The sequence below is a fragment of the Alexandromys fortis genome, unplaced genomic scaffold (assembly GCF_014885135.2).
Source record: "Alexandromys fortis isolate MF-2015 unplaced genomic scaffold, M_Fortis_MF-2015_v1.1 scaffold_132, whole genome shotgun sequence".
Classification (NCBI taxonomy): domain Eukaryota; kingdom Metazoa; phylum Chordata; class Mammalia; order Rodentia; family Cricetidae; genus Alexandromys; species Alexandromys fortis.
The window spans coordinates 1,892,104-1,919,493 of record NW_026068055.1 but is presented as its reverse complement, the minus strand read 5'-3'; the positions used below and the strand labels follow the sequence as shown (position 1 = coordinate 1,919,493).

Below are 27,390 nucleotides of genomic sequence, written 5' to 3'. Positions count from 1 at the left end.
TCATAGCTTCTTGTGAAGTTTGCACAGCTCTTGAAGTTTAAAATGTGAAAGAAAGCAAGAGTCCGAAGAATCAGCATGCTATGTTCTCACGTTAAGTGTTTAAAAATATGAGAATTTGTCTATTATGCACTTCTTAAAACTGTAATTTTTAATTTGAATGACTTCAAAATGAGATGTAGAATTCTTTAAGAAAGTAAAAGCAAGTCAAACCCATGCTAAGAAAGCGAACATTGTCTAGATATAACAATTCAAGAGAATTGCAAAGAAGAGATTTTCCTATGTTGACCTCATCTTTCCTAAAGTAATCTGATGAAATAATTACTTATCTATATTTTATATTTCCATCTTTAAAGTTTTAAAGCCACTCAAGTGTTGGTAATTTTCAATGAGCTGTTTAATCCACTGAGCATGTATTAGAAAAGAGAAGCATGTTGATTTCAATGAAAACAGTGACCAATAAGAAACAAAATTATTAAATTTAATTAAACTTAATTAATAAAGTAACTAAATTGATTAAAACCTAAGGTAATCTTTAGTAATCACCAATCAAGATGATTAATAGGTATTGACACTATAAATAAGGGCAATGTTCTCTATTCACAGGTTCAGGAATTCACATAGCATATTATAATAGATATCATAATAGAATTATTGTTGATTGCCCAAATCTGCACTAAAAATTCAACATATGAAATGTTAATGAAATTTTAAAGTCAAATACTAATTTTTACTGTATTATTTTACTAGTTTAAACCTTTATCTGTAAATTTAAAATAAATTAAGTGTTTTGAACTACATAATGTATATTTGAAACATAACTATATGACTTTAACTTCACTGCTAATTTTAAGAAATACATTTAGTATATGAGAACGTATGGTCTTAATGCATACTTTAACCTTAGCAATTTATTTTTTATTAAGAATGTTTAAGGTTCCAGGTTGTACATTTGTATAAAATTGCTAGATATTTACATTTTAAATGCACAAACTAAACATGCAGAATGGTACATTTTCAATAAACTTTTTTAAATAACAATTTAAGTTCTTCACATACTATAAGTAGGAAAATGTCAAGCATGTTGGTTCATAGCTATGTGTTCTTTTAGTAGAAGTATTGGAATATATTGTTTCTGTAATTCAGATGACATAGGTAACTATTACATAAATTTCAACAAATCATATATTGAGATTTTATGAATGTATTACTGATTTAATATAAATAAATAAGTAGCTTTTCTGATAGAGCTCTCAATTTAAGATGATACATCTTCACATATCTAAATCACAATAAAGAAGCTGCTTTCTGAGAAGCCACTTTCAAATACAAGGAGCAGTCACTATTTGCAAACGTTAACAGTAATGAGTAACAGATCTGCCCATGGGTAGGGCTGAAATGGTACATGGTACAAATTAATCTCATGAAATGCTATGCCATAGCGTGTGTCTTCCTTACGATTTCTGATACACATGGATATTTTTCATGATTTCTTTTCAGAATGCTCTGGGCCGTTGGGAATCGAAGGTGGGATCATATCCAATCAGCAGATCACAGCTTCGTCCACCCACCGAGCTCTTTTTGGACTCCAGAAGTGGTATCCCTACTATGCTCGGCTTAATAAGAAGGGACTCATAAATGCCTGGACAGCTGCTGAAAATGACCGATGGCCATGGATTCAGGTAAGAGAGGGATGGGGCAGAGCTCTCCTCCAAATGATCAGAATCATTTATGGGAGTAGATTAGGAAGATTGTGGTGTGATTCTTTCTCATGTTCAAAGTGTAATTCGGTTTATGATGAAACTGTGCAAAATCTGAAAATGTGGGAAAGATATGCATGCTCTGAATATGTGAACACAATACTACAATGGGAGCATTCTTAGACATGAATGCCCTGCTTTAAGTTGTACTGAAAACAGATATCTATCATCATTTGCATATGTTTGGTCATACAATGTTCACATTTAATAACAAATTATGAAACAAAAAAGAAACAATTTCATCTATGTATTTCTTTGAGAAATAATTTCCCATGTACAAATGTAAAATGTACAATGGGTCATGATAATATCCCACTGTATAAATATAGAATTTTTTAAATATTCTGAGGGGCATTGCTATGTATCAGTTCTGAAAAGGTTTGGAAAGCTTCATAGTATAAAGAGTATAACAATATGAATATGTTACGATCTTCACATTATAAAAATATTCAAAGTAAGTAGGTATTACTTTATAAGTAGATATAATATTGTAGAATTAATTATAAAACATATAACTCTTCAAGGGCATTTGTAATTTTTTTTATTCATTTCTTTTTATTTTTCTCCACCTGGAAAGCAGTTTTCCTCTCCTTACAGTCCCCTAACAAACATTTACTACCTCTCTGTTTCTATTCAGAACAGGGTAGGCCTCTCATGGTTATCAAAAACTAATGGTATATCAAGTTGCAGTAAGACTAAGCACCTCCTCTCCCATATATTAAGGTCAGGAAAGGCAACTCAGTATGAGAAAGGCATCCCAAAAGCCAACAGAAGAGTCAGAGACCACCCCTGCTCCCACTGTTATGAGTCCCACAAGAAGACCAAGCTACACAACTGTACCTTATTTGCAGAGGGCCCAGGCTGGTTCCATGCAGGTTCCTTGGTAGTTTCATTTTCTGTGAGCTCCTAGGAGCACAGGTTAGTTGATTATGTGTATTTTATTGTGGTGTCCTTGCCCCTTTGGCTCCTACAGTTCTTCCTACCTTTCTTCAGCAGGATTCCCTGAGATTCACAGTGGATTTTATTCTCATCACCAGCTAATTTTAAAACAGGCGAAAGCAACAATGTAAGAGTTTGTCTGGAGAAGAAATATCATAGTAAAGCTGACAACTCAAATTCTATCCACTTAAGCTTCCTGGGCATTCAAGCAAAAGCATAAATTAGATATATTAGGAAGACAGAAAAGATGATCAAAACTGATTTATGTGAAATATTATACCTCTGTTCTTGTGGTACCTTAATATAATCATTGTGTCTCATATCACTAATAGCACGTACCAAATGTCAGAGTACTCTTGTTGAATATACATGGGTCAGGAAATTTCGATATAAGGCAATTTTGGAAGATAGCTTCCACTGATCTAGATTCTTGGAAAACAGCATAATAAAAGATGCTACATGAGAATCTAGCAAACATCAGTTAGAAAATGAGGACAAGGAGAGTTACTGGAAGAATGTGTTCAAATCTGGTGTGAGAGATTGAAAATTACCTAGGGTCATTAGAAAATTTGTACCTCATTCTGTTGCCATAAAGTACAATGAGTCTTCCTCTGTCTCATCAGCCAGCTCTCAAATAATGACACAGAGACACCTTATTATGAAATCTCAGCCTATACTTAGGCTTGTTTCTAACTAGCTCCCTTTTTTTTCCAAAAATATCTTGAGCTAGTGTCATATCGTTATTTGGGAAAAAAATGAAAATAGAGATAAATACTCTCTCCACAAATATTTGAATATTTTGGTCATATTTCTTTCTCTCTCATATACTCCCCTTCCCTACCCACAGAATTTCACCTTATTTTTCTCTTTCTAAACAAAATAAAACATAACAGTAAACATAACAGTAAAAGAACACCAGGTGAAAATAACAACAACCAAAAAAAAGCACACGAAAACCATGAAGTCCTATTTTGTATTAGTCAATTACTCCTGAGCATAAGGCCTACCCTGGAGTGTGGTTCATATCCTCAGTGTTACTGTGCTGGTGAAGACTTATCTTTCCTCTCCCAGCAGCTATTAATTGAAAACATGCTTTTAGTAAAAGGTGATAGCTATAGTCTCTGTGAGTTCATACATGTATCAACCATTTTGTATTTGAAAAATGATCTTTGTTTGGAGTTTTCCACCACCTCTAGCTCCTACATTCTTTTTGCCTGCTCTTTTGCATAAATCTCTGAGTTTTGAGGGGAAGAGTGATAAAGACATTCTATTTTTTTTTTGTTCTTTTTTATTTCTTTTCTTTTAAAAAAAAACACATCTTTATTTTACATACCAATCCCAGTTCCCACTCTTCCCCTCCTCCTGTTCTCTCAACTTTTGCCCCCACTCCACCCCCATCCACTCCTCAGAGATGGTAAGGCACATTGCTTTGAGGAAGGATCAAGTCCCTCCCTACTATATCTAGGATGAGCAAGTCTTTCCTCCAAAAAGAATGAGTTCCAAAGGGCCAGTACGAGCAGTAGGAATAAATCCTAATCCTACTGCTAGTGGCCCTGCAGTCTGCCCCATCAACTATCACCCATACCTTGTCACCGGAGGGCCTAGTTTGATCCTATGCTGGTTCCTTTTTTGTCCAGCCAGAGTTATTGTCACTGGTGTCTTGTCTTTTTTTTTTTTTTTTTTCTGAGAACTCTTATATTTAAGCAGGTAAAAGTCACCTGCTAACTTTAGAAGTCTGTTTGGACTTTATGATCAAACTCTCTCCATGGCATAAGTCATGAGGATTCTGTAGCCATCAAACTTTAGCCTGTCTCATCCAATCTCAGATCTGTTCCCATGCAGAGGGATCAGCATACATGTCACCTGCCCTGTAGTATTTCCTGGCTTCCTCCCTCAAGTCTACAGCCAGGATCCTCAGGAGGTCTCTCCCTATCTAATCTCATCTTTATTAATTTTGAGGAAATTCATAGCTTTTGTTTCCTATTTTTGAAAAAAATAAGGCATAACCTCCCCCCCAATGCAACATATTTTCTGACATCCATTTAAACTTAAAATTAAAACATCCTTAAAATATATAAACTGGTTTAATTCAGTAGACTTTTCTACAATCCAGCATCTCTCAATAGTTGCCACTTTTTTGTTCATTATCATTTAAAAAGGTCAAAGTCATCAAAGCATCATAGATGAGGATTCATGTTACACAGAAGGGGTCTGCTTATTTGTCCCAGCTGCCCGGCTAGCTTAGCCCCAAAATAATCACACAGGAACTGTATTAATTAAAACACTGCTTGGCCCATTGGCTCTAGCTTCTTATTGGCTAACTCTTATATTATTTTAACCCATTTCTATTAATCTATATATCACTATATGACAGTGTCTTACAGGGTAAAATTCACAGTATCTGTTTCTGGCGGTTCCAAGGCATCTCTCTGATTTCATCTTCTTCCTCCCAGAATTCAGTTCCTTCTTCCCCACCTACCTAAGTCCTGGCCTATCAACAGTCCAAGGCAGTTTCTTTATTCATTAATGGTAATGACAGCACACAGCGGGAACTCCAATATCAGATGCAGACTCCTTGTGTATTTTCCATATGTGGCTTTTTTGGAGGGTGGGGGGCATTATTTACTCTCTCTTTAAAGACTTTAATATTACCTTTAAATTATTTTAATGACAGTGTATATCCATTTTCTTTTCTTTCTTTAACCTTTAAGCACATTTTTAAGCATACCCTACCTGTTCAGAAGTTTTCTCATTCTTGACATAACTTTACTAAGTACCTGCAGTATTCTCTGACACTGTGAGCCAATCCCTCACCTGCTAGACCCTTTGTTGTGTGGCTAGCTTATGGCACTGGAAGCTGGTTCTCCCCACTTGGTTCCTTGAGAGACTAGCCTCATGTCAGAGGTACCAGGGGGAGTCACATTTACTGCCCAGCTCTGTGTAGCTGCTTAATCCACTTTCTGGAGTCCCCATGGACAGAGAGGCCCAGGCAGTGACTGCAGTGGCACCAGCTGACATGACTTCTCTGTGTTCGTGGCAAAGTATGGGAGTGCCAAGTGTAGTAAGCTTTTCATCTGCGACAAGCTCATAATAAAACAGAGGCTTATTATTCACTATAAAAAGTTGGTCTTTAGGCTGGGCGATGATGGCGCACGCCTTTAATCCCAGCTCTCGGGAGGCAGAGGCAGGCGGATCTCTGTGAGTTCGAGACCAGCCTGGTCTACAGAGCTAGTTCCAGGATAGGCTCCAAAGCCACAGAGAAACCCTGTCTCGAAAAACAAAAACAAAAACAAAAAAACAAAAAACAAAAAAAGTTGGTCTTTGACTTAGTCTTGTTCTACTATTTCTTATAACAAATTAATCCACTTCTATTAATCTATGTTCTGCCATGTGATTTTTTTTTACCTCTGTTTCATTATGTTTGACTCCCTGATGTTCTTACCAGGTCTCCTTTCTGCCTCAATTATCTACTCTTTCTATCCCTCTTGCCTAGCTATTGACCCTTAAGAATTTTATTAAACCAATCACAGTAACACATCTCCCAGTATACAAATATTACTCCACAATGGAGCACTCTGAATGATTTTTATTGGATAGCAGTTTGCTACACCATGATTTCAATGAGAGGAACATGGAGCATGTCATGTTACTTTATTAAGTATAATATATTTAAACATTTGTCTATAGGTATTAATATCAATAAAATTGATTTATGGCTGATTAGAAACACTTTCCTTCTTCAAAACTAAGCCAAAATCTCTTTTAGTGTCTTTCTTTGTTTAGAGCTCTTAGGAAATTTATGTAAATTAAATACATTGCCTTTGTCTTCATAGCTATAAAGAATTTATTTGTGGTATAGAACATTTCCTCCTTTGGACAAATACTTGCTCAGTCATGTTCATTGTCACTTTAGTTACAATAGTTAGGAAATGGGAAAATAGCCACTTAAATATTTTTCAACTGGGCAATACAAAATGAAAACGAGGTACATATGCACTAATCTGCTGCCAACTTGTTATAGATGTAGCATTTCTACACTCTGAAACTTTTTGTACAAATGTACAGTGAACATATTTAAAAAGTCAAACTGTAACTTATGAGTTGATTTCTGCAAATGCATGCCAACATAAATTCATGAACAAAATATGAACTTTTTAAATTCTTCATAAGATATTTATATATTCTTTGTCCCAGTGAAGAAATAATTCAATAAGATAAGAAAATGGTTAGTTGAGAAAAGTTTAGATTAAAGATGAACTGGTCACTTAGAAAAATTAAAGATTTCGCATACTTTTACAAGGAATGGTGACCATGAAGGTGTTAGTATGTGATAGTCAATTTACTTTTTATGCGAAGATCATAATGAATTTAGGAGTAATGAGCAAGGGCACATCTAACATGTTTGTGGAAGAATATCACATGTACACGAGGAGCAAAAACTGGAACCCATTTAGTCTTGTTTAATACTCAAGGTTTGTTTATGCTCGGGGTGCACATATTCTTATTGTGTTCTTTAAGAGTATATTATTGTACTATATTTTTAAAGAAAAATCCTTTATCAATTAACTAATACTCATACGTAAGAGGCTTACTCTTATTAGATACTAATTTCTCAGTGTTGAAAAATACATTATTAAATTCTCCTGTTTTTTGATTCTTTTATTTATTTTATTCAGTCCTTCAAGCTTTTGAATACTTGGTTAAATGCACTTATAATAAGTGCACTGGCCTCTTAGTCTCTCAGGTATATGACTTAATGCACAAATTTAAGTATACAGCTTAACTTTTTTCTTTAACTTGATAAAATGAATATCAAAGTTGCCAATTTCTATTCACATGTTGAGCAATTATTAATGGCAGCATAATGTTCATCATTGGTTCTGTCTTAAAGGGTAAGTATAGTAAATGCAGCTCAACAATTTTTTATTTTATTTTAACAATTTTTTTCTGACCTTTTCCTCTTCACTTAGATTTGTTCCTGTTTAACTGTAGCCACGTCACATTTCCCATCACTAGCACCCTAAGATACAAGTTTATATTTCTGAATAATGTAGTAAAAATAGGAATGTTGCACGGGTCCATATGTCTTGAAATACTTCATTTAAAGATCTAAAAGTTTGTACTAAACCTTTGAATGTTTTGCTAACTAAATATGATTAGCCAGACTGACTACTCGCTAAGTATTTTTAAAGATATATTTTCCATTTTTGAATATTTTTATGGGAATATGTAATAGTGTTCTATGTCTCATCATTTTCTTTCTGAGATGATTTGGGATCCCTCTGTACTGAACGTTCAGCTATTTGTCAATGCAGACTGATTTTGGACACTCACTGGATATGCGCTAGCTATTCTAGCTAGTTCTGTGTAGACAACTAACACTGTAGCTCTTCACCTATGAAGACGGCTAACTGACACTCACTGGACATGCGCAGGTGCTCTGACTTGTTTTACTAGTATCAAAAACTGAGCAAAATGGTGCTTACTTTTGAGATTCTCTGAATCAGCCAGCTTGGAGATTCAGGTTCCTGTCTTCCAGGCCAGCCTAGAATACTCAGTGTAAAAAAGAAATATCCTAGTCAGTAGCATGTTTCCCTTTGTCCTGGATTCAATCTATAGTACCCTTGTGGGAAATCAGGGGAGAAGGTTCTACATATGGAAATGGAAAAGAAAGGAAGAAAACTAACAGGATAGTTGTTTGAACTTGCTGGTAGAGTTCAATAACTTATCCAATGTAACTTATTTTAGTAGTACATTTAAAAATAAACCTTAAAACTTCGTAAGTACAATTGTGGAATGCAAGGAAATTTTCATTACCCTAGTAACTGTATCACTAAATTATTATATAAAGATATTTCTGATGGGGGATAATATAGTATAATACTTAAACACTCATTTAAAAGTTGAATTGCTACTTGTCTCTGTGATGGTAGTAGTGTTTTAACACTGATTAAAGCAGATTGGATCTTTTTGGTTTCAAAGTAATCTATTTTACTTTAAAAAGATTTGGCTATGATGCTTTTTTTAATCACATTATATGTTACTGTAAATAAAAGATATGTCCTATATTTCAATTTCATAATGCTCAGCATTTTGGTTGTTTGGCAAAAATAAAATCTTCTGAGTTCATCTTCAGACATCAGTTCCGTAAAAGTTGCCTCATCTGCCTGGAAAGCATGGGCTGTTGTTATTACTGTTTTGTTTGTTTTTGCCTCGGTTAGAGAAAAGGTTAATTGAAAGACAAACAACAATAAGTATATTGGAGGTGAGGATGGACTTGGGTACCTGTCCTTGGAATCACCGAGAGTGATGACTGTGAGGTGGCGGAAGAGAGAGGAGCGAGCAGTGAAACAAAGTAGGAAAGGAAGATAGTACAATTGCACTGCCCGGTGAAAAGTCTGCAGTGTGTTTTCTGGGGCTGTGGTTAGCTTTAGTAACTCAGTGTTCTGTAATTAGCTATGGGACAGTTTATTTTAGTATTAACAGATAATTTGGGATTATGTGTTAGCAATGAAGCAGTTAATGCTTTGAAGTGACTCTGGGCTCTTCTGTATTAATAAAAAAGACATTATCCTGAAGAAAATCATCTGAATCCTGCAGTTCAAAAACCACTGATAGTTAGTTGATGACTTTATGTTACACAATTCATGGCTGCAAATTTTATGCACGGGGGGAGGTTACTTGTTCTTCCTTTCTTCTTTCCTTCTTTCCCTCCTTCCCTCCTACCCTCCTTCCCTGCTTCCCTCCCTCCCTCCTTCCCTCCTTCCTTCCTTCCTTCTTTTTGTTTTTAGAAGCTATTTTAACAGTGAAACTGAGAGTTCCACAAAAACAGTATAATCATCATGGTCATTTTCCATGGAAGCACTTTTTGGTCTGTTTCTCTCAAATACTGTAATCATCTGATGATAGCATTCTTGCTTATTTTCAATACATTTCTATAACATCATATTTTAAAAATTTGTTAATAGATTCATATGACTTAATACTGAAAGAATTAGGGAACATGAAACATAAAAGACAGGTTCTATTTTCCACTGAAATCATATAACAACAACATTCAAGGATTCTGACAAAACACAAACAACTGGACTCTGTCTGTACAGCAACAAATGATAATATCCCATTACTGGAATTTATGGTACAATGAGTCAGAAAAGTGACGGAGGCTGCTGTTTGTTATATGGCTGCACAGACCTGAAATAATCACACAGAAACTGTATTAACTAAAATATTGCTCAGCCTATTAGCTCAGGCTTCTTATTATCTGACTCTTACATTTTAAATAAACCAATTCCTATTATTTTCTATTTTACTGTGAGGCTTGTGATTTAGTGGTAAGCCCCCGGGGCATCTATCTCCTTAGGCATCTACTTGGTATCTCCCTGACTCGCCTTCTTTTCTCCTCTATCTCTGCTTGAAATTTATGCCTTACTCTATTCTGTGTTGTCATAGGCTCAAAGCAACTTTTTTATTACCCAATGCTAATAAAACATTCATAGCATACAGAAGGGAATCCCACATCAGGTAGATGGCCCTAAGTTCATAAAAATGCAATATCCAGCATTGCCTTCCCAATCACCACAACATCGCATGCAACAATAGGGAGACATAAATAATTTACTGTAAATCACTTATGGAGAAGACAGGTAGTTAAACACTGTGTACTAAACATCACAATGACACTTTTTCTTGCCTCATTTATGTTTCATTCCTGAACTGTTAAAGCCTTAATGTTCAGGGTGATCTAGAGCTCAGCTGGTAAGGGTTCTTACTGCCAATCCTGATGACCTGAATCAGAACCCTGGGACCTAAACGATAGAAGAGAGCTAACTCTAGCAAGCTGTCCTTAACTTCCATAAACGGTCTCTTCATGTGTAGGCACATTACACACACACACACACACACACACACACACACACACTACAAGAACACAAAAACACTACAAGAACACAAACACACTAAAAGCACACACACATTCATACATATACACACACACTAAAAATACATACATTCATACACATGCATACATGCACACATACTAAAATGTAATAAAAAACTTTTTAGAGATGCTTTGTTAAGATTTTTTGAGGGTTTTAATAAACTTTTACTATAATCACATCACAGTAGTCTAGAAATCCAGACATACTCTTGTAATATAAATGTATCCTGTCTCTATCAGATTCATGTTCTGAAACAGAATTAAAAATCCTACTGTTTTTCCTAACATCCAAGATTTGTAATTTTACTCTTAAAGTCATAAAAGTTGCCTCAGTACTGCTGTTCACAGTATATAAAGAATCCTAGTGACTTGCTTTACAGTAAAGTTTAGCATCCATCAAACTCTTATGAGATAGTTTATTAAGTCTTCCTTGTATAAAATACTACATGTTGGTGAGGCTTTATGGGTGTAGCTTCTGATATCGCTAGGAGACACAGTGTCACACCAAATTGTCTAATACTCTTGTCCTTAACAATTTTTCTGCAAGAATCCCAAATTTTACCAAATGACCAACCTAGTAACAAGTAACATTATGCAGACTGTGCCCGATGTATTTATAAACATATATTAATATGCAGTAATACCATGTGAAAATACGGGCCATGAAATTGAGATGAAGCAAGGTGGGGTATGTGAGAGGATTTGAAGGGAGGAGAGGATAAAAATTATGTAATTTTATTTTACTCTAAACAGAAATAAATAATATTTTTCATTTTACTTGTACATGTTAGGCATGAGGAGACTTTTTTAATTTGACTTTTGGATTTACAAAGAATAAGATTTTAATGCCCTAATACAACCTTCATAATTTCAAACTACACTAAAATGGAAAAAACCTGAATACTGAGAAGGAGTTACTCTCTTTTTATGAGAAAAACTTCAAAATTCAAAATTTCTGGATATAGAATCTGCCTTGATTTTTTTTTTTGTGTGTGTGTGTGTGTGTGTGTGTGTGTGTGTGTGTGTGTCCACTAACCTGGTTCTTTCTTGGTGTCACATCACACAGCCAGCTAGGCACCCTCTGATATGCATAGGTCTGTTTCTGGCATGTGGACCTGGAGGAGACAGCACTCCAAGCTCAAATCAGATCTGAGAAACTCTATTATCCGCCAGAGCTGCTTACAAATCTGTGCCGCTAACTGTACTCCTCAATATTGCGAGGCAGAATCCTCTCAGCCGAGGCTGTTGAGCCGGCTTACCAGAATCCCCTGTGGGGAATGCTCTTAATGAGTAGGTGTCACTTCTGTCCCTCCTGCAGAAGCTGAACACAGCCACCTCAATGCCTTCTGCTAGAATACAGAAAGTTTCCTGGCAGCCTGTCCTCAAGTACCTACATGTGAGGAATACAGAGAAGTAGGAGAAATGTGTGAGCCTGAAGTAACGGCTTGACTGTCTCTCCATGTTTATCTTCTGGGAACTGGTGGTATTACTATTTGGACAGGGCTGAAGGAATGCCTTATTTCCTCAGCAGACTCTGAACAAATTTGTTCTGCCCCAGAGCCTCGTTGAAAACCTCCTTGTGTTGAAAATATGACCATGTACCAAGCCACCTGGCCTCATTCTGAAAGCTCCGTTTTTCTCATGTCAGCAATTAATTTAAAACCCTTTTCTGTCTGAGAGTTTGAATTTTCAAAACTAACCGAACGTAGACTTAACAAAACAGACCTAGAAACAGACGCCTTTCTCATGGCATGAAAATGGCTGTACAGTCCTGAGAACTCTAGCTACTCTGTGTGTTGACTGATCCCTTCAAATCAGTTGTGTTGATATCCTTTTATTTAGGTGTGCAGATACCACTCAGTCATTTGGGTTTGCTAAAGGTTTATGATGCAAAATTATCATTCAAACTCAGACAGATGGAGCAGGAGACCAGCTTTGAAAATGGGAGACCCTCTGTGCTGGATGGTTTTCAACAGCTCTTGGTAATTCCTCTTGGTTGGGAGTGGGTAGGAGGTGAACATGGTGCATAGTGATTTGAGGAAGTGTTAAAAATTTCCTAGAGCTTGAAGGTAAGAATCTTATGTTTATTCATCATTCAGTAGTTCACTGCTTGTCTGAGTCAGTGGTTCTCAAACTTTACATAAAATCCACATGAAGATCTCTTTGTAAACAGGGCTCTCTCTTAGAGTTTTAAAATTGGTAGGTCAGAGGGCGACAAAGAATTCTAAGAGCAGATACCTCACATTCATTTTGACACTGATGATTTGATTGAAGTTCACTCTCAAGCAAGAGATACTTTCTTCAGTGTAGAGCTGTCTCTTCCATTGATAGAAGCAACTTCATTAAATACCTCAAGACTGTGGAAAGCAGGGCGCAGCACAGAAAAAGTGCCCCTGGTGTGAGGCATTTTAAAACAGTGAGTTGTAATGGGGCTCTACAAATCCAGGCTAGCTACTTCAGATCTGTTGGTGATTCCTTATGGTCAGCCTGACTATGTTCTTTCCCTCTTGGGAAGACCCATATTGGTACACAAACTGGTATACTCATGTTCAACCACTTTCAATAGATGTTTCTCGGCAACAGGAAGCTTTCAATAATTAAATCATAATTAAATAGTAAAAGGAGTGTAAAAATATCTGCAGCTCGCAAGACCTGCTTTAAATGTTTTATTGTTAGCTCTGCGATCACGTCTTTAAAGAAGAGGGTCCTATATTTTACGAGGCCAGAATATAACAAAAAATCATTTTGCACTTTAATTATTGAAGATAACTTTGGCATTTCCTCATATTTTAGGATGGCCTTATGTAACTTTCTGTTACAATTTGGCAACCAAGTAAGCTAAGTCCAACAGATGGAGAGAAGCCAGAAAAAGCAGGGAAAGGTCCTACTATACTGAAGAATTTAGGGGTTAAGTTTGGAAAGAATAAGAAAGTGAAATATAAAAAAGTAAACTGCCTCCAAAGTGTTAAAGTCTAAGACAGGGAAACTAACTTCACTCTCAATATTCATTAGGGTTTTTCAGTGTCTCCCTAACTCTGTCCAAACTAGAATTTTGAATGAATTCTTGCCCACCATCTTATTGTGAACACACAGCACAGTAACCAGCAAGAAGACATCTCTTTGTGCAGGCATATTTGAGAAAGTGGCCCATCTATTTACTTTCTGGATGAGAGTGTCTAGTGTGCAGTTGGAAAGGTAGGTTTTCCGCTCTGTACAGAGGGTAGACGTAGATTAATTAGCCAGATGCTGTTGCTTTAAAGAGGCGCTGGCCTTTCTCATCTCAGTATCTGCCACCATCCCCTCGTGAGTACTATGACCAGAACTAGTAGAAGGAAGTTTGGGAATTTCCATTCAAACAAGAAAAATTCAGAGCAAGTGGGGATCCTGGGATAAGGTGTCATGTTTTTCCTATTTCCATCTAGTCATTTTATAGACAACAAGCTTCCCCAAAAGAACCACTGTGCAGGGCTCACAGGAAGAAAATAACTGAACTTTGTGTTTATGAATAAGTGAGTCCATTTTCCATTAATGTTTTTGAGAACATATTTTTATATCATATATTGGCTACATTTTCCCCATGTGTTTATTCTTAATGTTGCTGTTGCTGCTTTCCTGGAATTGATATATTTAATTAAAATTGTAGCTGTTTGAGCCTAACATTGGTATACTTAATATAGATTGCTTCATTTTCTTATGATTTTGCTTCTTGGAAAAATAATCTAACTCACTCTCATGCACAAATAAGCTCATAGCTTTTGTACTTCTATTATGCTCTTAATGCTCCAACAGTTTGAAGCATTTTGCTGCAAGTTCATAAAATATGGGCCATTTTTTTAAGTTCTCACATTTAAACAACTCTGTTAAAGTTAGGTCTTCTTAGTTGATTGCTCTCATTACTGTGGTTAATAGATAAAATACTAAATTTAGAATTAAATGTGAATTTTTCTAGTTTAGCTTTCCTAACAGGAGCCCAGCCTGAGCCAGTATCTCTACATAATGATATTTTTCAAGCCTTATACCAAACCACAGTAATCTCATGGAACAAAAACTCCACAATTTAATGTAACTGCCTATGCATCTTAGACTTTCCCTTGGGAGGTGACTTAACCTAAATGGGAAAATTGTACACAAAATATAAAAGAGTTAATTATCTAATATGTTTTAGAATGCTTCCCTTGGTTTCTAATCTGCAGCAGATGAACTATTATTCATTGAGCACCTACTGTTTACAGTTTTTAAAACATATAGAAATGTCCTATGCTGACATAGAAATTGTTTGAATACAAACAATATTTCAAATTTTAATGGGAGACCTCATACTTCCTTGTATGTGCATTAGGGAAGGGAACCCATGATTTAGGGCAAGTAATAATCGTGTAGATAATTTATTCTGAGACATGTCATCTCATGGAAGCAAGCAAACCCAGTGAAGTCCCTTGACCTTTTTATGTGTCAGTGTTTTATCTGCAATTCATACAAATGGGTATTTTTATCCTTCCAGTCAAGGCAGTTTTCATTTTATAGCACCCATCCTTACATTGCAATTTGTTTTGTGTCTTTAGACTACATGTGACCAGTTCAATCTTTTTATTTTTCTCATGCATTTTAATAGTGTTTATAGATTATAGTTTTCAGCTATTAATGAGTTAACCACATCTAATGATTTTTTTCTTGCTGAAAATAGATTTTTAAATACTATTGACTCTAATTATAGATTCCCCCCTCATACTTCTCCAAGTTTTTCTCTACCTCTCTTCTCATTTGCATCCATACCCTTTCTGTCTCTCATTAGAAAACATACAGACATCTAAGGAATAATAATAAAATAAATCAAAGAAAATTAAATTGGAATAGGAAAAAGTCAAAGAAAAAGCACAAGATTGTTGCACACAGGAATTCCAAAGAAATACAAAACTAGAAACCATAATATATATGCAAAGTCCCATAAGATTTAAAAAAAAAAAGAAAAAAGTAAGAAAGAGAGAGAAAAAAGAAGAAAGGAACAAATTATGGAAGAAAAGAGAAATGGAAAAAGAAGAACCTTGACACAAGATTATGAGACAAAGAATGTCCAAAGATGCCATTGAGTTTGCTTTCTGTTAGCCATCTTTTGCTGGGCATACGAGGTTATGGCGATTACCAGGGTCAATACAGTTGTAGTTGCAGGATACAATGAATTTTGCAAGCCACAAACAGAACACAAGATTAATGCCTAAGACCAGTTGTCTTGTCAAGCTTCCATGCTTCCTTGACCACTGAGGGATCCTACAGAGAAACACAAAGCAGCCCGAATGCTTCACTGTCTGACGGAGTGCATCTCTCATAAGTCAGCAAGACCAAGCCAACTCCATGGTTCCCTGAAACTAATTCAAGTATAGTATCCATTTTTATCAGTTTAATATCTAACCATTTTTTTAAATAAATGAGAATCAAATCTGTGTAATAAAGAGATTCAGCATTAAAATTAAGTTTAGACGATATTGTGGAAATTGGTAATTGCTATAGTGAAAAGTGTGTGTGTTTGTGTGTCTGTGTACATATGTGCATGTGTCTATGTGTATATGTATATCTGTGTCTGTGTATGTTAATCTATGTGTGTGTCTATGTGTGTGTATGTGTATATGTGTATGTGTTTCTCTGTGAGTGTCTGTGTATATGTGTGTATTTGTATCTGTTTCTGGATGTGTATACCTGTGTGTATCTGTATGATTGGAAGATGGGAAAAGCTACTAACATAGCTGGGTGGTGGTGGTGCCTGCCTTTGATTACGGCACTTGAGAGGCAGAGTTAGGCAAATCTCTTCATAGAGAATTCGAGGTCAGCCTGGTCTATAGAGGGAATTCCAGGACAAGCTCCAAAGTTACACAGAGAAACCGTGTCTCAAAAAGCCAAAGAAAAAAGATGACTAACAATTTTTATTGTAATGAGAAAATAGTGCAATCTACAGTTCAATTTGTTCTCAAAAAGTGACAAGCATTATTTAATTCATCTAATTATAATAGTCCAAATGTGATTTTAATACTTGGTTAGAAGAAATCTACACTGCTTTTGAACCACAGGAACATGTGAAATGTAAACAGACTCCTCACTCATATCTCATCATAGAAATCCTAAGGCCGGATGACAGATGTGATAGACAGAATGTATGTGCTCAGTGGCGAGTGTGATGTAGCTTCTCTACACTCAGGACACTGATGAAATAATGGTGAAAAATAAAATATGTACTCATTTGAAATATTAAATTCTTGGAGATTTAAAAATGTTAAATACAAATATATTAAGGAGCAAAGCAGAAGTTAAAACTTACAAAAGATGTCATGAATGGATCATAAAATAATTTCTTAGTTTCCAACATTTACTCAGCAAGATTATTTGAAAACCATGTAGCCCGAGGCTGGGGAAATGACTCCACCGGGTGTGTGCCTGTCACACTACGACAATGTTATCACTTCAGTTACTAGTACTCATGGAAGTAGCTGGCATCGAGATTTATGGAAGAAGGAGACAATACTTCTATTTTTTGCTACTTTTAATGTCTTTGGTTGGGGTAACATAGGTTGTCTCTCTCATCCCTGTCTGTCCTGGAATTCACTATAGATAAGGCTGGCCTTAAACTTATAGAGATCCACCTGGCTCTGCCTCCAAGTGCTGGTATTAAAGGCATATGCCACCACCACTGCTTGACGACTTTTAATATATATTTATCAAGGTAGGAACTGTGAGGTTAGTTTGCTCATCAACACCAAGTAAACTAAGCCCTAAACACACACACAAATTCACACACCAGAGTCAGTTAGCACAGGATGCCCGTATCCTAATGTTTTGCTGGCTTCTTTTCTGCTCAGTCAGGGTTCTCAGAGAGTTATCACTACATCTTAGCCCCTAACTCTTAATCTCAGTCCCTAAAACACTTCTTCAGGTGTATTTGTTCAAATTTGTTCTAAATGTTAAGGGACTTTGGATATTTTGTTATTTATATTTTTGCTTAAGATGATCAGTTAAAACATGTTAAGTACAGTACCAACAAGTTCCTTGGAAGAAATTTATTTAATTATAAATTAATTTTCAATACAAAGATGGATAGGCAGTTGGGAGAATTAAAATATACTAATCTAGGGAGAATTTGCTACAGATTGCACTGCAGTTTTGTGTCCAGTGAGTTATTTTGAAGATTATGAAATATTGTAAGTTTGATGGTAGACACTAATTAATGTACCATAAACATATGTAAATAAAATAAACAAGTCATTTAATACCATTCCTAGAAAGTGCATTTAGACTAAATAATAAGGAAAAATGCCAGCTAAAAGTTAGAATGTTTACATGAAATTTTGAATTTTTGTAAAAATATTAAGTTGTCAAGACGAGCCTTGATACACAAGAATGTCGTGCTGTCTTCTACAACTGTCATGATCTGTCAGAGGGGCAAACAAAGACATTAGTCAGTTTTCCAGAGTCCCGCAGTGTGAGTGCAGATGTGAAGTTGTTTGCATAACAGAGCAATGATCTCCTGATTTTTTTCCTGTTTTCAGTAATGCCAAGTGCATTCCATGATGGCAGAAAACAATATCCTACACAGCTTGCCATACTTCACAGAACAGCACGTGTTTGTCTTGCAAAATTTTGTCATCATTTCCTACTTTCCTGAAATACCTTTCAAGATTTTCTTTCACAGTACTTTTTTTTCTGTATTGAAGGCTATTGCTCAAAAGCCTCACCAAAAATTTGTTTTCAGCCCCAACATTGAATGGAATAGAATACCCTGACAGTGGATCCTGGTAGCTACTTCATTAGCCTGTCTTTTATTTGCATATGACAAAGAATAATGAGGGATGGTCATAATGAGTGCATGAGGGTCTTCCTATCTATTCTTCAGTGTCCCTGATAGAGATGTGCGCATTAGAGAATTCTGGTTTTTTTGTTTGTTTGTTTGTTGGTTGGTTGGTTTTTTTCAGCTGGAGTAATTAGAGATTCTATTTTTATTTTGCCTTTCTGGATCTTTCAGCGAAGGGTTTGGTTATACCAACTTGAAGTTTTTCTCACTGTAACAGTCAGAGCAGTAGCAATCGTTTATTAAAACACTGTGTGATTCCTCATCTTCATTATTAGGCTAAATCTCAGAAGTAACATACATCTTCATGCACACATAACACACACACTTGTCTGTCATAAAAACCTTTTATGCTATCTGCAATGCCCACGTTACACCAACTACAGACCTACTGCCTCTTGGCACAGTGATCCAGAGGAGTTTCACAAAGTAGAGAGAAAGGAGCCTCCATCTAACCTTTCTTTCTCTTAGCAGACCAACTCCTCTGAGCTTATATAGAAAGTGCATGCCTTTTGGTAACACGTCTAGTTTATCAAGTGTGTGCGTGTCTGAGTCTCTGTGTGTGTTTCTGAGTGTGTGTGCTAACAAGGTGACCTCATTTTCTTTGTTTCTTTTATGTTTTGTTTGGAATTAGCATTTCTGAGGACATAGTGACATTAGTTTCTTGTGTACTCAGCGCTCTTCTTCAGTTTACACTCTGGTTTCCTAAGACGCAAATGAAACAGAGGCTTCACATGTTTGACTTCCTTTCCTCATTTATTTATTTAGGTTTCTAATGAGCCTTTTCAAGTTACCATATTGTTTAAATAAATAATTTATTCCATTTTTACACCAGTGATAAGAGGTAAGAAGGAAAAGGACCAGAAAATTACAAAATTCAGGACATGGTCTTAAGTCTCTATCTCAGATAGTCTCTGTCTCAGATGTTATCCATGAGTGATGGGGGAGAGTCTTCTGTTTTGTGTTAATTTCATTGGTTAAATAAAGAGACTGCCTCAGCCCTTTAATAGGACAGAAAATTAGGTAGGCGGAGTAAACAGAACAGAATGCTGGGAGAAAGTAGCTGAGTCAGGGAGTCACCATGATTCTCCCACTCCAGACAGACGCAGGTTAAGATCTTTCCTGGTAAGCCAGCTTGTGGTTCTACACAGAATACTAGAAATGGGTTAGATCAATATGTAAGAGCTAGCCAATAAGAGGCTGAAACTAATGGGCCAAGCAGTGTTTAAAAGAATACAGTTTCCGTGTAATTATTTTGGGTAAAGCTAGCCAGGTGGCAGGACGCAGCTCGCCGCTCCATACAACACATGAGAGTTCAGGACTACCTTAATGTGTGTGTGTATGTGTATGTGTGTGCACATATAGATGTATATATATATATTATACTTAATACACAAGCTGCAATGTAAAGCAAAGGTGACTTTTTGCCAGAATGTGAGTCTGTAGGTGACAGAGCAGATGAAGAAATATTAAGGACATCAAGAGTCAAAAGAGAGGAGATGCCGCAGCACAGAGAAAGTGCATAAGGAACAGGTGGAGAGTCAGACTGAAGTGCTTTTCCTTGCCAACGTTCCTGGTAGAGCCAGCAGAGCACAGCCCTGCTGGGGCGTTGCATCTGATGCATGCTGTGTAGTGAATGGGGTGTTTTCCTTTAAGTGGAAGTTTTACCAGGTGCAAGGAGTCACAAGGAGACCGCAGCAGTTCTGTTTAAACACATGCTCTTTTTCCACCACTTTATCCAAGGGGCGAACTAATTGGACACATATTGAAGGCTGACCAGTGCCCAGGCCACTGGAGGATAATTTAGTCACCCTTGCACCTACCACTTCAGAGCTTGTGTAATATCAATGATATTTAAGGGGAAAACATACATTTTTTTATTCTTGGGTCAACCTCATCAACAAATGTATTATTAATACTTCAGATTTTATGTCTTTTAAAAAATATATTAGTGAAGTTATACAAGTGTAGAATCCTGAATGTTAATTATTTCTCCCACAGTGAGAGGCTTTTTCAGTAATTTTCCCTTTTGCAATATTTCAAAAAAATTTTCATGTTTGTAGATAAAAAGCAATCTTTCTTAGTGTCAATAATGTAGTAGACCCCTGCATAATCCCAAAGGACACATTCCATTTGCACCTCCCAGCTCTCTGAAAGTGTGGTTGGTACTCATCTTGTCTATACTGTTTTCCCCTAAACAAACACACATTTGTTAGAATTTGCCCTATAAATTAGGTTCAGGAAAAGATTAACAACAATTAAATGGATGTAAAACAATTGCAACAATACTATAGTTAAATGTTTAATAATTATTTATTATATTTTGTAGTTAATGTTTTCAAATCCCAATTAACCACAGTAATGAAAGAAAAGAAAAAGAACTGGATAAGTTGGAGGCTACAGTTTAATTACATTACCAAGTTAGATTAAAATGCACAATTGCAACTCATGAAAATGCTCTCACACACACATGCACATGCACACACACACATATACACACACACACTGTCTTGGAAAAACAATGTCAGACTGAGCAGTTCAACTCAAAATCAGAAGAGGGTTTTGCTATCATGCAGAAGGCAGACATAGAGTGTGAGACTGTGTGGATGCACTGTGCGCACTGCCTGGATTTTTTTTGATGATTTAGATGACTCTGATGAGACCCTCCAACAACCAAGAAAACTAGTCAGTTCCACAAGGAAACTCATCAGTTCCACATAGTAAACACTGCTTCAGGGCTACACTGCTGCCCTAAACACCTATGGAGCCTTGCTAAAACCATATTCTGGGTGTTCTCTAAAACTGAAACATTCATAGTCGATGTTGATATTGTTCTGTATTGTTATACTGGACTATATTATATTATATTATATAATGTCATATTAATTACATTATATATGATGACGCAGGTAAAAAAAAGGAGTTTCAATACTTTATAACTTTTAAGTTAAACATTTTTCCAGAACTTTGGGTAGTAATGCATATATGTTTATTTTTTTAACCCTTCAAGTGATAGCTTCGCAATCCAAAGTGCAAGAAGATGATATTTACAACTGTCTACAAGATTCAATATTCCTATTATACAAACAATATAGATGCTTGCCTGGTTTTTTTTTTTCTTGTTTTGTTTTGTTTTCTTTTGCCTGAAGGTATTTTTGTTAACTGCTGCTAAACAGATCCCTCCTAGTGGGGGACTGTTTTCATGCTGACCAGTGAAAACAGTTATCTGAGGGAGGAACAATGCTGTTCTCTCTGTTGGCAAACTCAGCATTCTTTCTCTGATCACTATATATATGGCATTTCTTCCCTTCATTTACCAATTTTTCAACCAAACACTTTCTTTTCTTTTTTAACAATTTACCTTAATTTTAACACTGGCCTGAGTTAGTGTCTGCTACATAGTAAAGGCTCAGGAAAGATCACCTCCCTCTTCAGATGCCAGTCACAGGAAGTAATTTCTGACCAGCTAGCAATAAATCAGTCTCCCAATACCAGGAGCTTGGGTAAGAATGATTTACTAGGATAGCTCACAGAACTTTGGACAAACAATCATGTGTTTCAATTTATTGCAAAGGTTACTAGGAAGGATGCTGAAGAAAGGTCAGATGAAGGGACACTGGATGAAGTATGAGAGAAACTGTGCCGAGTGTTGAGTGTCCTTGCTCTCTCTACTATATCATTTCCCAGGAACCTATCCGGTGTCTTCTATAACCTAGGTGCTGTATTTAGATGTTTAATGCAAGCTTTTTATATAAACATAAATGATGACACCACTGACCTGCGAAGTCAACTAAACTTTAAGCCTCTCTTGCTTCCTTGAGGGTGTAAGTTAAGACTGAAAATTCCCTATCTCTGATGACATGGATGGTTCCCTTGGCAACCAGATCCTAACTTGAAAATGAGCCTACAAAGAATAACTTTATCAAGGCAAAAGACGTTTTTATCATCAAGGCTGTTAGAGGGGATTTAGGAGTTCTGTGGCAGAGGTTTCAATGACTCAGGAAATAACAAAGAATTTTCTCCCTGGGGGTTGGAGACTTGGCGCAGTGAGAAACAGATATATACTGTTCTTCTGAAGTGCAGAGCTAGGTTGCCAGTTCCATTTGGGATGACTAATGCCTGCTAAGGACAGTTCCTGATGAGCAAACACCCTCTTTGTCTTTCTTAGGCAATTGCACAGGCACACACATACACATAATTAAATATATGTTCTTTTAAGTTCTGTCTGTGTCAAGAACATGGTCAGTGACTAAATATAAAGACATATATTCTCCTAGAACCCGTACCTAGAAGGATTTCAAAGTTCTATTTCAGTAATCTTTCGATCTTTATTGAATATTGTATGGTATGAGTGTAAAGATGAAAATATAATGATAATTTTTATTATTTAGATGTCCTTTCTGTATTTTTTCAAAATAATAATTAAAATTAACATTTTAATTCAATATGGAGAGAATTTATATGCAGAAGTAAAATATTTGATTGTAATATTTTTTTCATTTGAACAAAAATTTAAGTATTTCTGGAAATAAAAACATTTCCAACTTGGTCTCTCTTATCCTGCAGTTTCTTTTGCCTTAAGTTAAATGTCATATCCCTCACTCATAGCCATAATACATTTTCTTTCTATTATCTTTTGAATAACTTTTTTATTTCCTATATTTAGAAATAGGCACTATTTTAGCAGTCTTCTGAGCATCATTGAAATCTTATAAAAACAAGAATTGGAAATACAGTGCCACCAAATAAATTGTTATGACATCGGTATTTGCACCACAAGTCACCAATGTGTTAGGCCCAACGTGGACCACCCTCAAATGCTAGTGCCAGTGCTAGTGTGCAAGTTTACAGTTTGGACTATGACAGGGTAAACAGAGATTACTGGTGAATAGGTGACAGCTTACATTCTGCACCTTTCAAAAAATGATGTTTGGAAAAGCCATTACTTCCCTATTACCATATACCCTTAACACATATCACCATCACCAAATACCAATAACATATATTACCATCTCCATATACCTAAAACACACATCACCATCACATGTACCCATAACATATGTCACCATGGCCAATAACATACATCACCAAATACCCATAACACATAGCATCATCACCATATACTCATAACACATAGCCAAACCTCACCTCACCTCCCCACTGCTACTCTAAACTTCTATATAGCCCTGGCTTACATGCCTTTCTCTCTGCAGCTACACAACTCACTTATAAGTGGCAAGGCTTACCCTGTTTTCCTGATACTCTCTCTGTTTTGAGAGGAAGCCATGGCAACTTTGGACTCCCCCCATTGCCTCTGGCTATTCTATCTCTGCTGCCTGACAAAAAAAACCATGTAAAAGTTTCGTATGTCAAATAAACCTTTCACCCTATGGAGTAGCTTCCTTCAGAGGTTTCACTGAGCCCTCGCTTACACCATGCAGGATGCATGCATTCTCATTAAAAACTAAAGCAAAAAAAAAGAAAGAAAAAAAAAAAAAGAATTAGAGAATGCTTAAGAACCTCTGCTGTTCTTACAGATGATTTGGTTCCCGGTGTTTACATCTCTTGTTTCCTAACTGTCTTTAACTCCAACATTAAGAAATCTGATGTCTCTTCTAACCTCAGTAGACAAATATAGAGACATACCCTCCATATACACATATATATGATACAATTTTTAAAATGTAAAAGAAATAATTATCAATAAGTTGTAGTTTAAACAAATCATGTGGTTTGGTACAAAATTTTGAATATATATTCATATACTAATTGTTCCTTAAAGGAACATTATTGCATATTGTATTTGCATAGGAGTCCAATGTAGATGCACTTCTAAAACATCTACCAACAAGCTACTGCCTTTATGTCCAAGGAAAGGCACCTAAGTGATTTTTCTAAAAATGATTTCTGAATCAAACATTTTTTTCCAACTGATATTTGCTTGTAAGTGATCCCTAGAGCTACAATGATAAAAAAAAAATATTTCTTTGTTTATATTTTAAGTATAAAAGCATTTAAAATAAATGAAAGAGAGTCTAGCTGGTTCTTTGTTCTCTGGCCTTTTTCAACCATTTCTCATAGATAATCTTCATTCATTTCTGACTTATCACAAACTCAGGAACTCCATAGTCACCACATTTGGCCTGGAGCCTGGTAGGATACCTGTGTCTTCCTTTTCTGTCTTCCATTCTGGACTATTCAGTGTACCATTTGATGTGCTGTGCTGCCTCTACTCTGTCTTAGCTGCTTCTCCAGGCCATGTCCATCCTCTTGGAAATTGGCCTTCTAGTACAAATCCAGGGTCCTCTTAATTCTTTCTTGCTGTCCACTTCACACATTCCTGCCAACCCCTTTTCATTCCTCATGATTCTCAAGAACCCACAGAAACATGGTATTTCAGGAATCCCTTAGCTCCCCACTTAGTTAGCACCCAGGCAGGCTGCCTATAGCATTCTTCTTCTCCATTCTGAACTCTTGGAAATACTGTTAGACTTACTATTGTGGCCGGTCTACCTCAGCCCTTTCTCCTAGTCTCCCTTCAATCATTTCAGGTTCCTTCCTGCCACCCTTGGCAGAACCAGGATATACTTAATTTGTCATCATGGAAACGAATCCCATGTACTGTTTAAGATAATTCCAAAAATAGTTTAACTTTATTTCCTGCTAACCCAATGCATCAGTGGCTTCAAGGGCTAAACTCATAAATTCTAGGACTAGTAGAAGTCTGAACCCCAAAACCCAGAGTCATAAACCTGAAAACCAAGCATTGTTTTTCTTTCTGGTCCACAGCCTAAAGCTTAGGGTAACAATAATCATAGAATCAACTACCTACACAACAAAGACAAGACCAAATAGCTACACCAACAAACAATTAAAGGCTATCACACTAGTACCTAGATCCAACACACAAATACAATTAGACAATATGCCTAATCCAGAAGCCAGCAAATTCTGAGAAAATTAAATAGGAAAAACAGCACAAAATATAAGCTTAAAATTTAACGAAGAAATTTAATTCCCCACACACACCAATGAAATAAAACTTGAAATGAAAATCTCAGAAAGTCAAACAAAATCTCAGAGGTAAGCTTCACCAAGAAATTAAAAGACATGGAAAATATAATTTCACATCTTGAAGACAGAGTTGAAAAGATCAATAGTTCAGTCAAAAGAAATGGTAACTCTAAAAATATCTAGGCATAAAACATCCAGGAAATCTGGGATGTGATGAAAAGATTAAACCTATGAATAATAGGTATAGAAGAATGAATCCAGTAAAAAGGCAGAGAAAACATTTTTAATAAGATTATCGTAGAAAATTCCTGGAAGGAATTTAAAGAAGGAGATGTCTTACAAGAAGTATACATAACACAAAAGCAGAAAGGACCAGAAAGAACACTGTCCATGAGACATAATAATCAAAACATCAAAGGTACAGGGTAAAAGAAGGATATTAAAGGCTGAAAGAAAAATGTCTGTCTTTTATAAAGGCAGGAGTCGCTGGTCTGGTTCCAGGCCTCTGGTTTCTGCTACAGTATTGATTCTGGGCCCTCTTTGGGACCCCTCTTGGATATCCTGTTGTTGCTGTTGTCATGGAAATCCTGAAGCTTTAGATCTGCAAGTCTGAACCCTTCATTTGCTCCAAGAGTTCAGAGAAAAAGTGGATGTTGGGATGAGTTAACTTATAGCCCTGGTTCTGGACATTCTGCCGGAACCAGAGACCTCTGTGGGTCTAGGCATGAGTCTGGGACCACAGAGGGAGTAAGCCTGAGCCAAAAGGCCCAAGGCAGCAACCTCAGCAGAAAGCAACCTCCGTGGGCCCAAATGACCCCTGGTATTGCAAAGCCTTTAAACCCTGGGAACACAGAGCAACTCCCAGGAACACAAAGTGACCAACGGGATGACTGAAACTGTGGCCCTGACTATACTATGAGGAGCAACTGTCTGAGCCTTGGATCCACTGGCACCTGGAAGATTGATGACCAGAGTCACAGACAGCCCCAGCTACACCAATCAGAGAAAAGATGGGTAGACGAGGTAAGAACACATGCAACACTGCAAAGACCAAGACAACACCATTAAAATACTAGTAGCCCTAAAAGACAAAACTTGAACAAGCACATACAGATGAAGCAGATCAAAATGCCCTAAAAAAATAACTTTAGGAGAATGTTTGTTTGAGGCCCTTAAAGAGGAAATGGAAAATTCCTTCAAAGAAATGGAGGAAAGGACGAACAAAAATTGGAAGACATCAACAAATCCCTTACAGAAAACCAAGAAAAAGTAATGAAACATATGAAAGAAACTATTCAAGACTTGAAACCTGAAATAGAGACAATAAAGAAAACACAAGCCTAGAGAATTACAAGGCCATTTTCTTTCAAACTACCTCAGATGTAAAATTAGTAAATATATTTTCCTATTCGGTAGGTTGTTGAATTGTGTGACTGATGGTGTCCTTTCCTGTACATAAGTTTTTCAGCTTTATATGGTAGCATTTATTAATTATTGGGCTTAATGTCTGTGCTCTCGGTGTCCTGCTCAGAAAGTCCTTTCCTGTGTCAATTAGTTCATCACAATTCCCCACTTTTTTGTTTTATCAGACTCAGGGTATTTTGTCTTATGTTTAAACTGTTGATACATTTGAAGTTGAGTATTGTGCAGGTTGATAAATATTGATTAATTTACATTCTCCCGAACACAGTCATCAGTTTGACTAGCGCTATTTATTACAGATGCTATCTTTATCTGACTACTTTTGGTTTCTTTATCAAAAATCAGTGCGTGGATTTATGTCTGTGTCTTCAGTTCAATTCCATAAATCAACATGTCTGATTTTAGACCAGTACCATGTTCTTTTGGTTACTATAGCTCTGTAGTACAGAGTAAGATACTTTTTCATTAATACTAGATTCCTACTCTTT

At 36.3% G+C, this 27,390-nt stretch overlaps 1 protein-coding gene across 2 annotated transcripts in view; it reads left to right on the top strand.

Moving 5' to 3' along the window:
* Edil3 (EGF like repeats and discoidin domains 3) overlaps positions 1–27,390 on the top strand; it is a 415,229-nt gene that overhangs the window by 261,848 nt on the left and 125,991 nt on the right. For both annotated transcript variants that reach the window (XM_050119861.1, XM_050119860.1), the window contains one exon: positions 1,498–1,679. In XM_050119861.1, the coding sequence (XP_049975818.1) occupies positions 1,498–1,679 (182 nt within the window). The remainder of the gene's footprint in view (positions 1–1,497; positions 1,680–27,390) is intronic.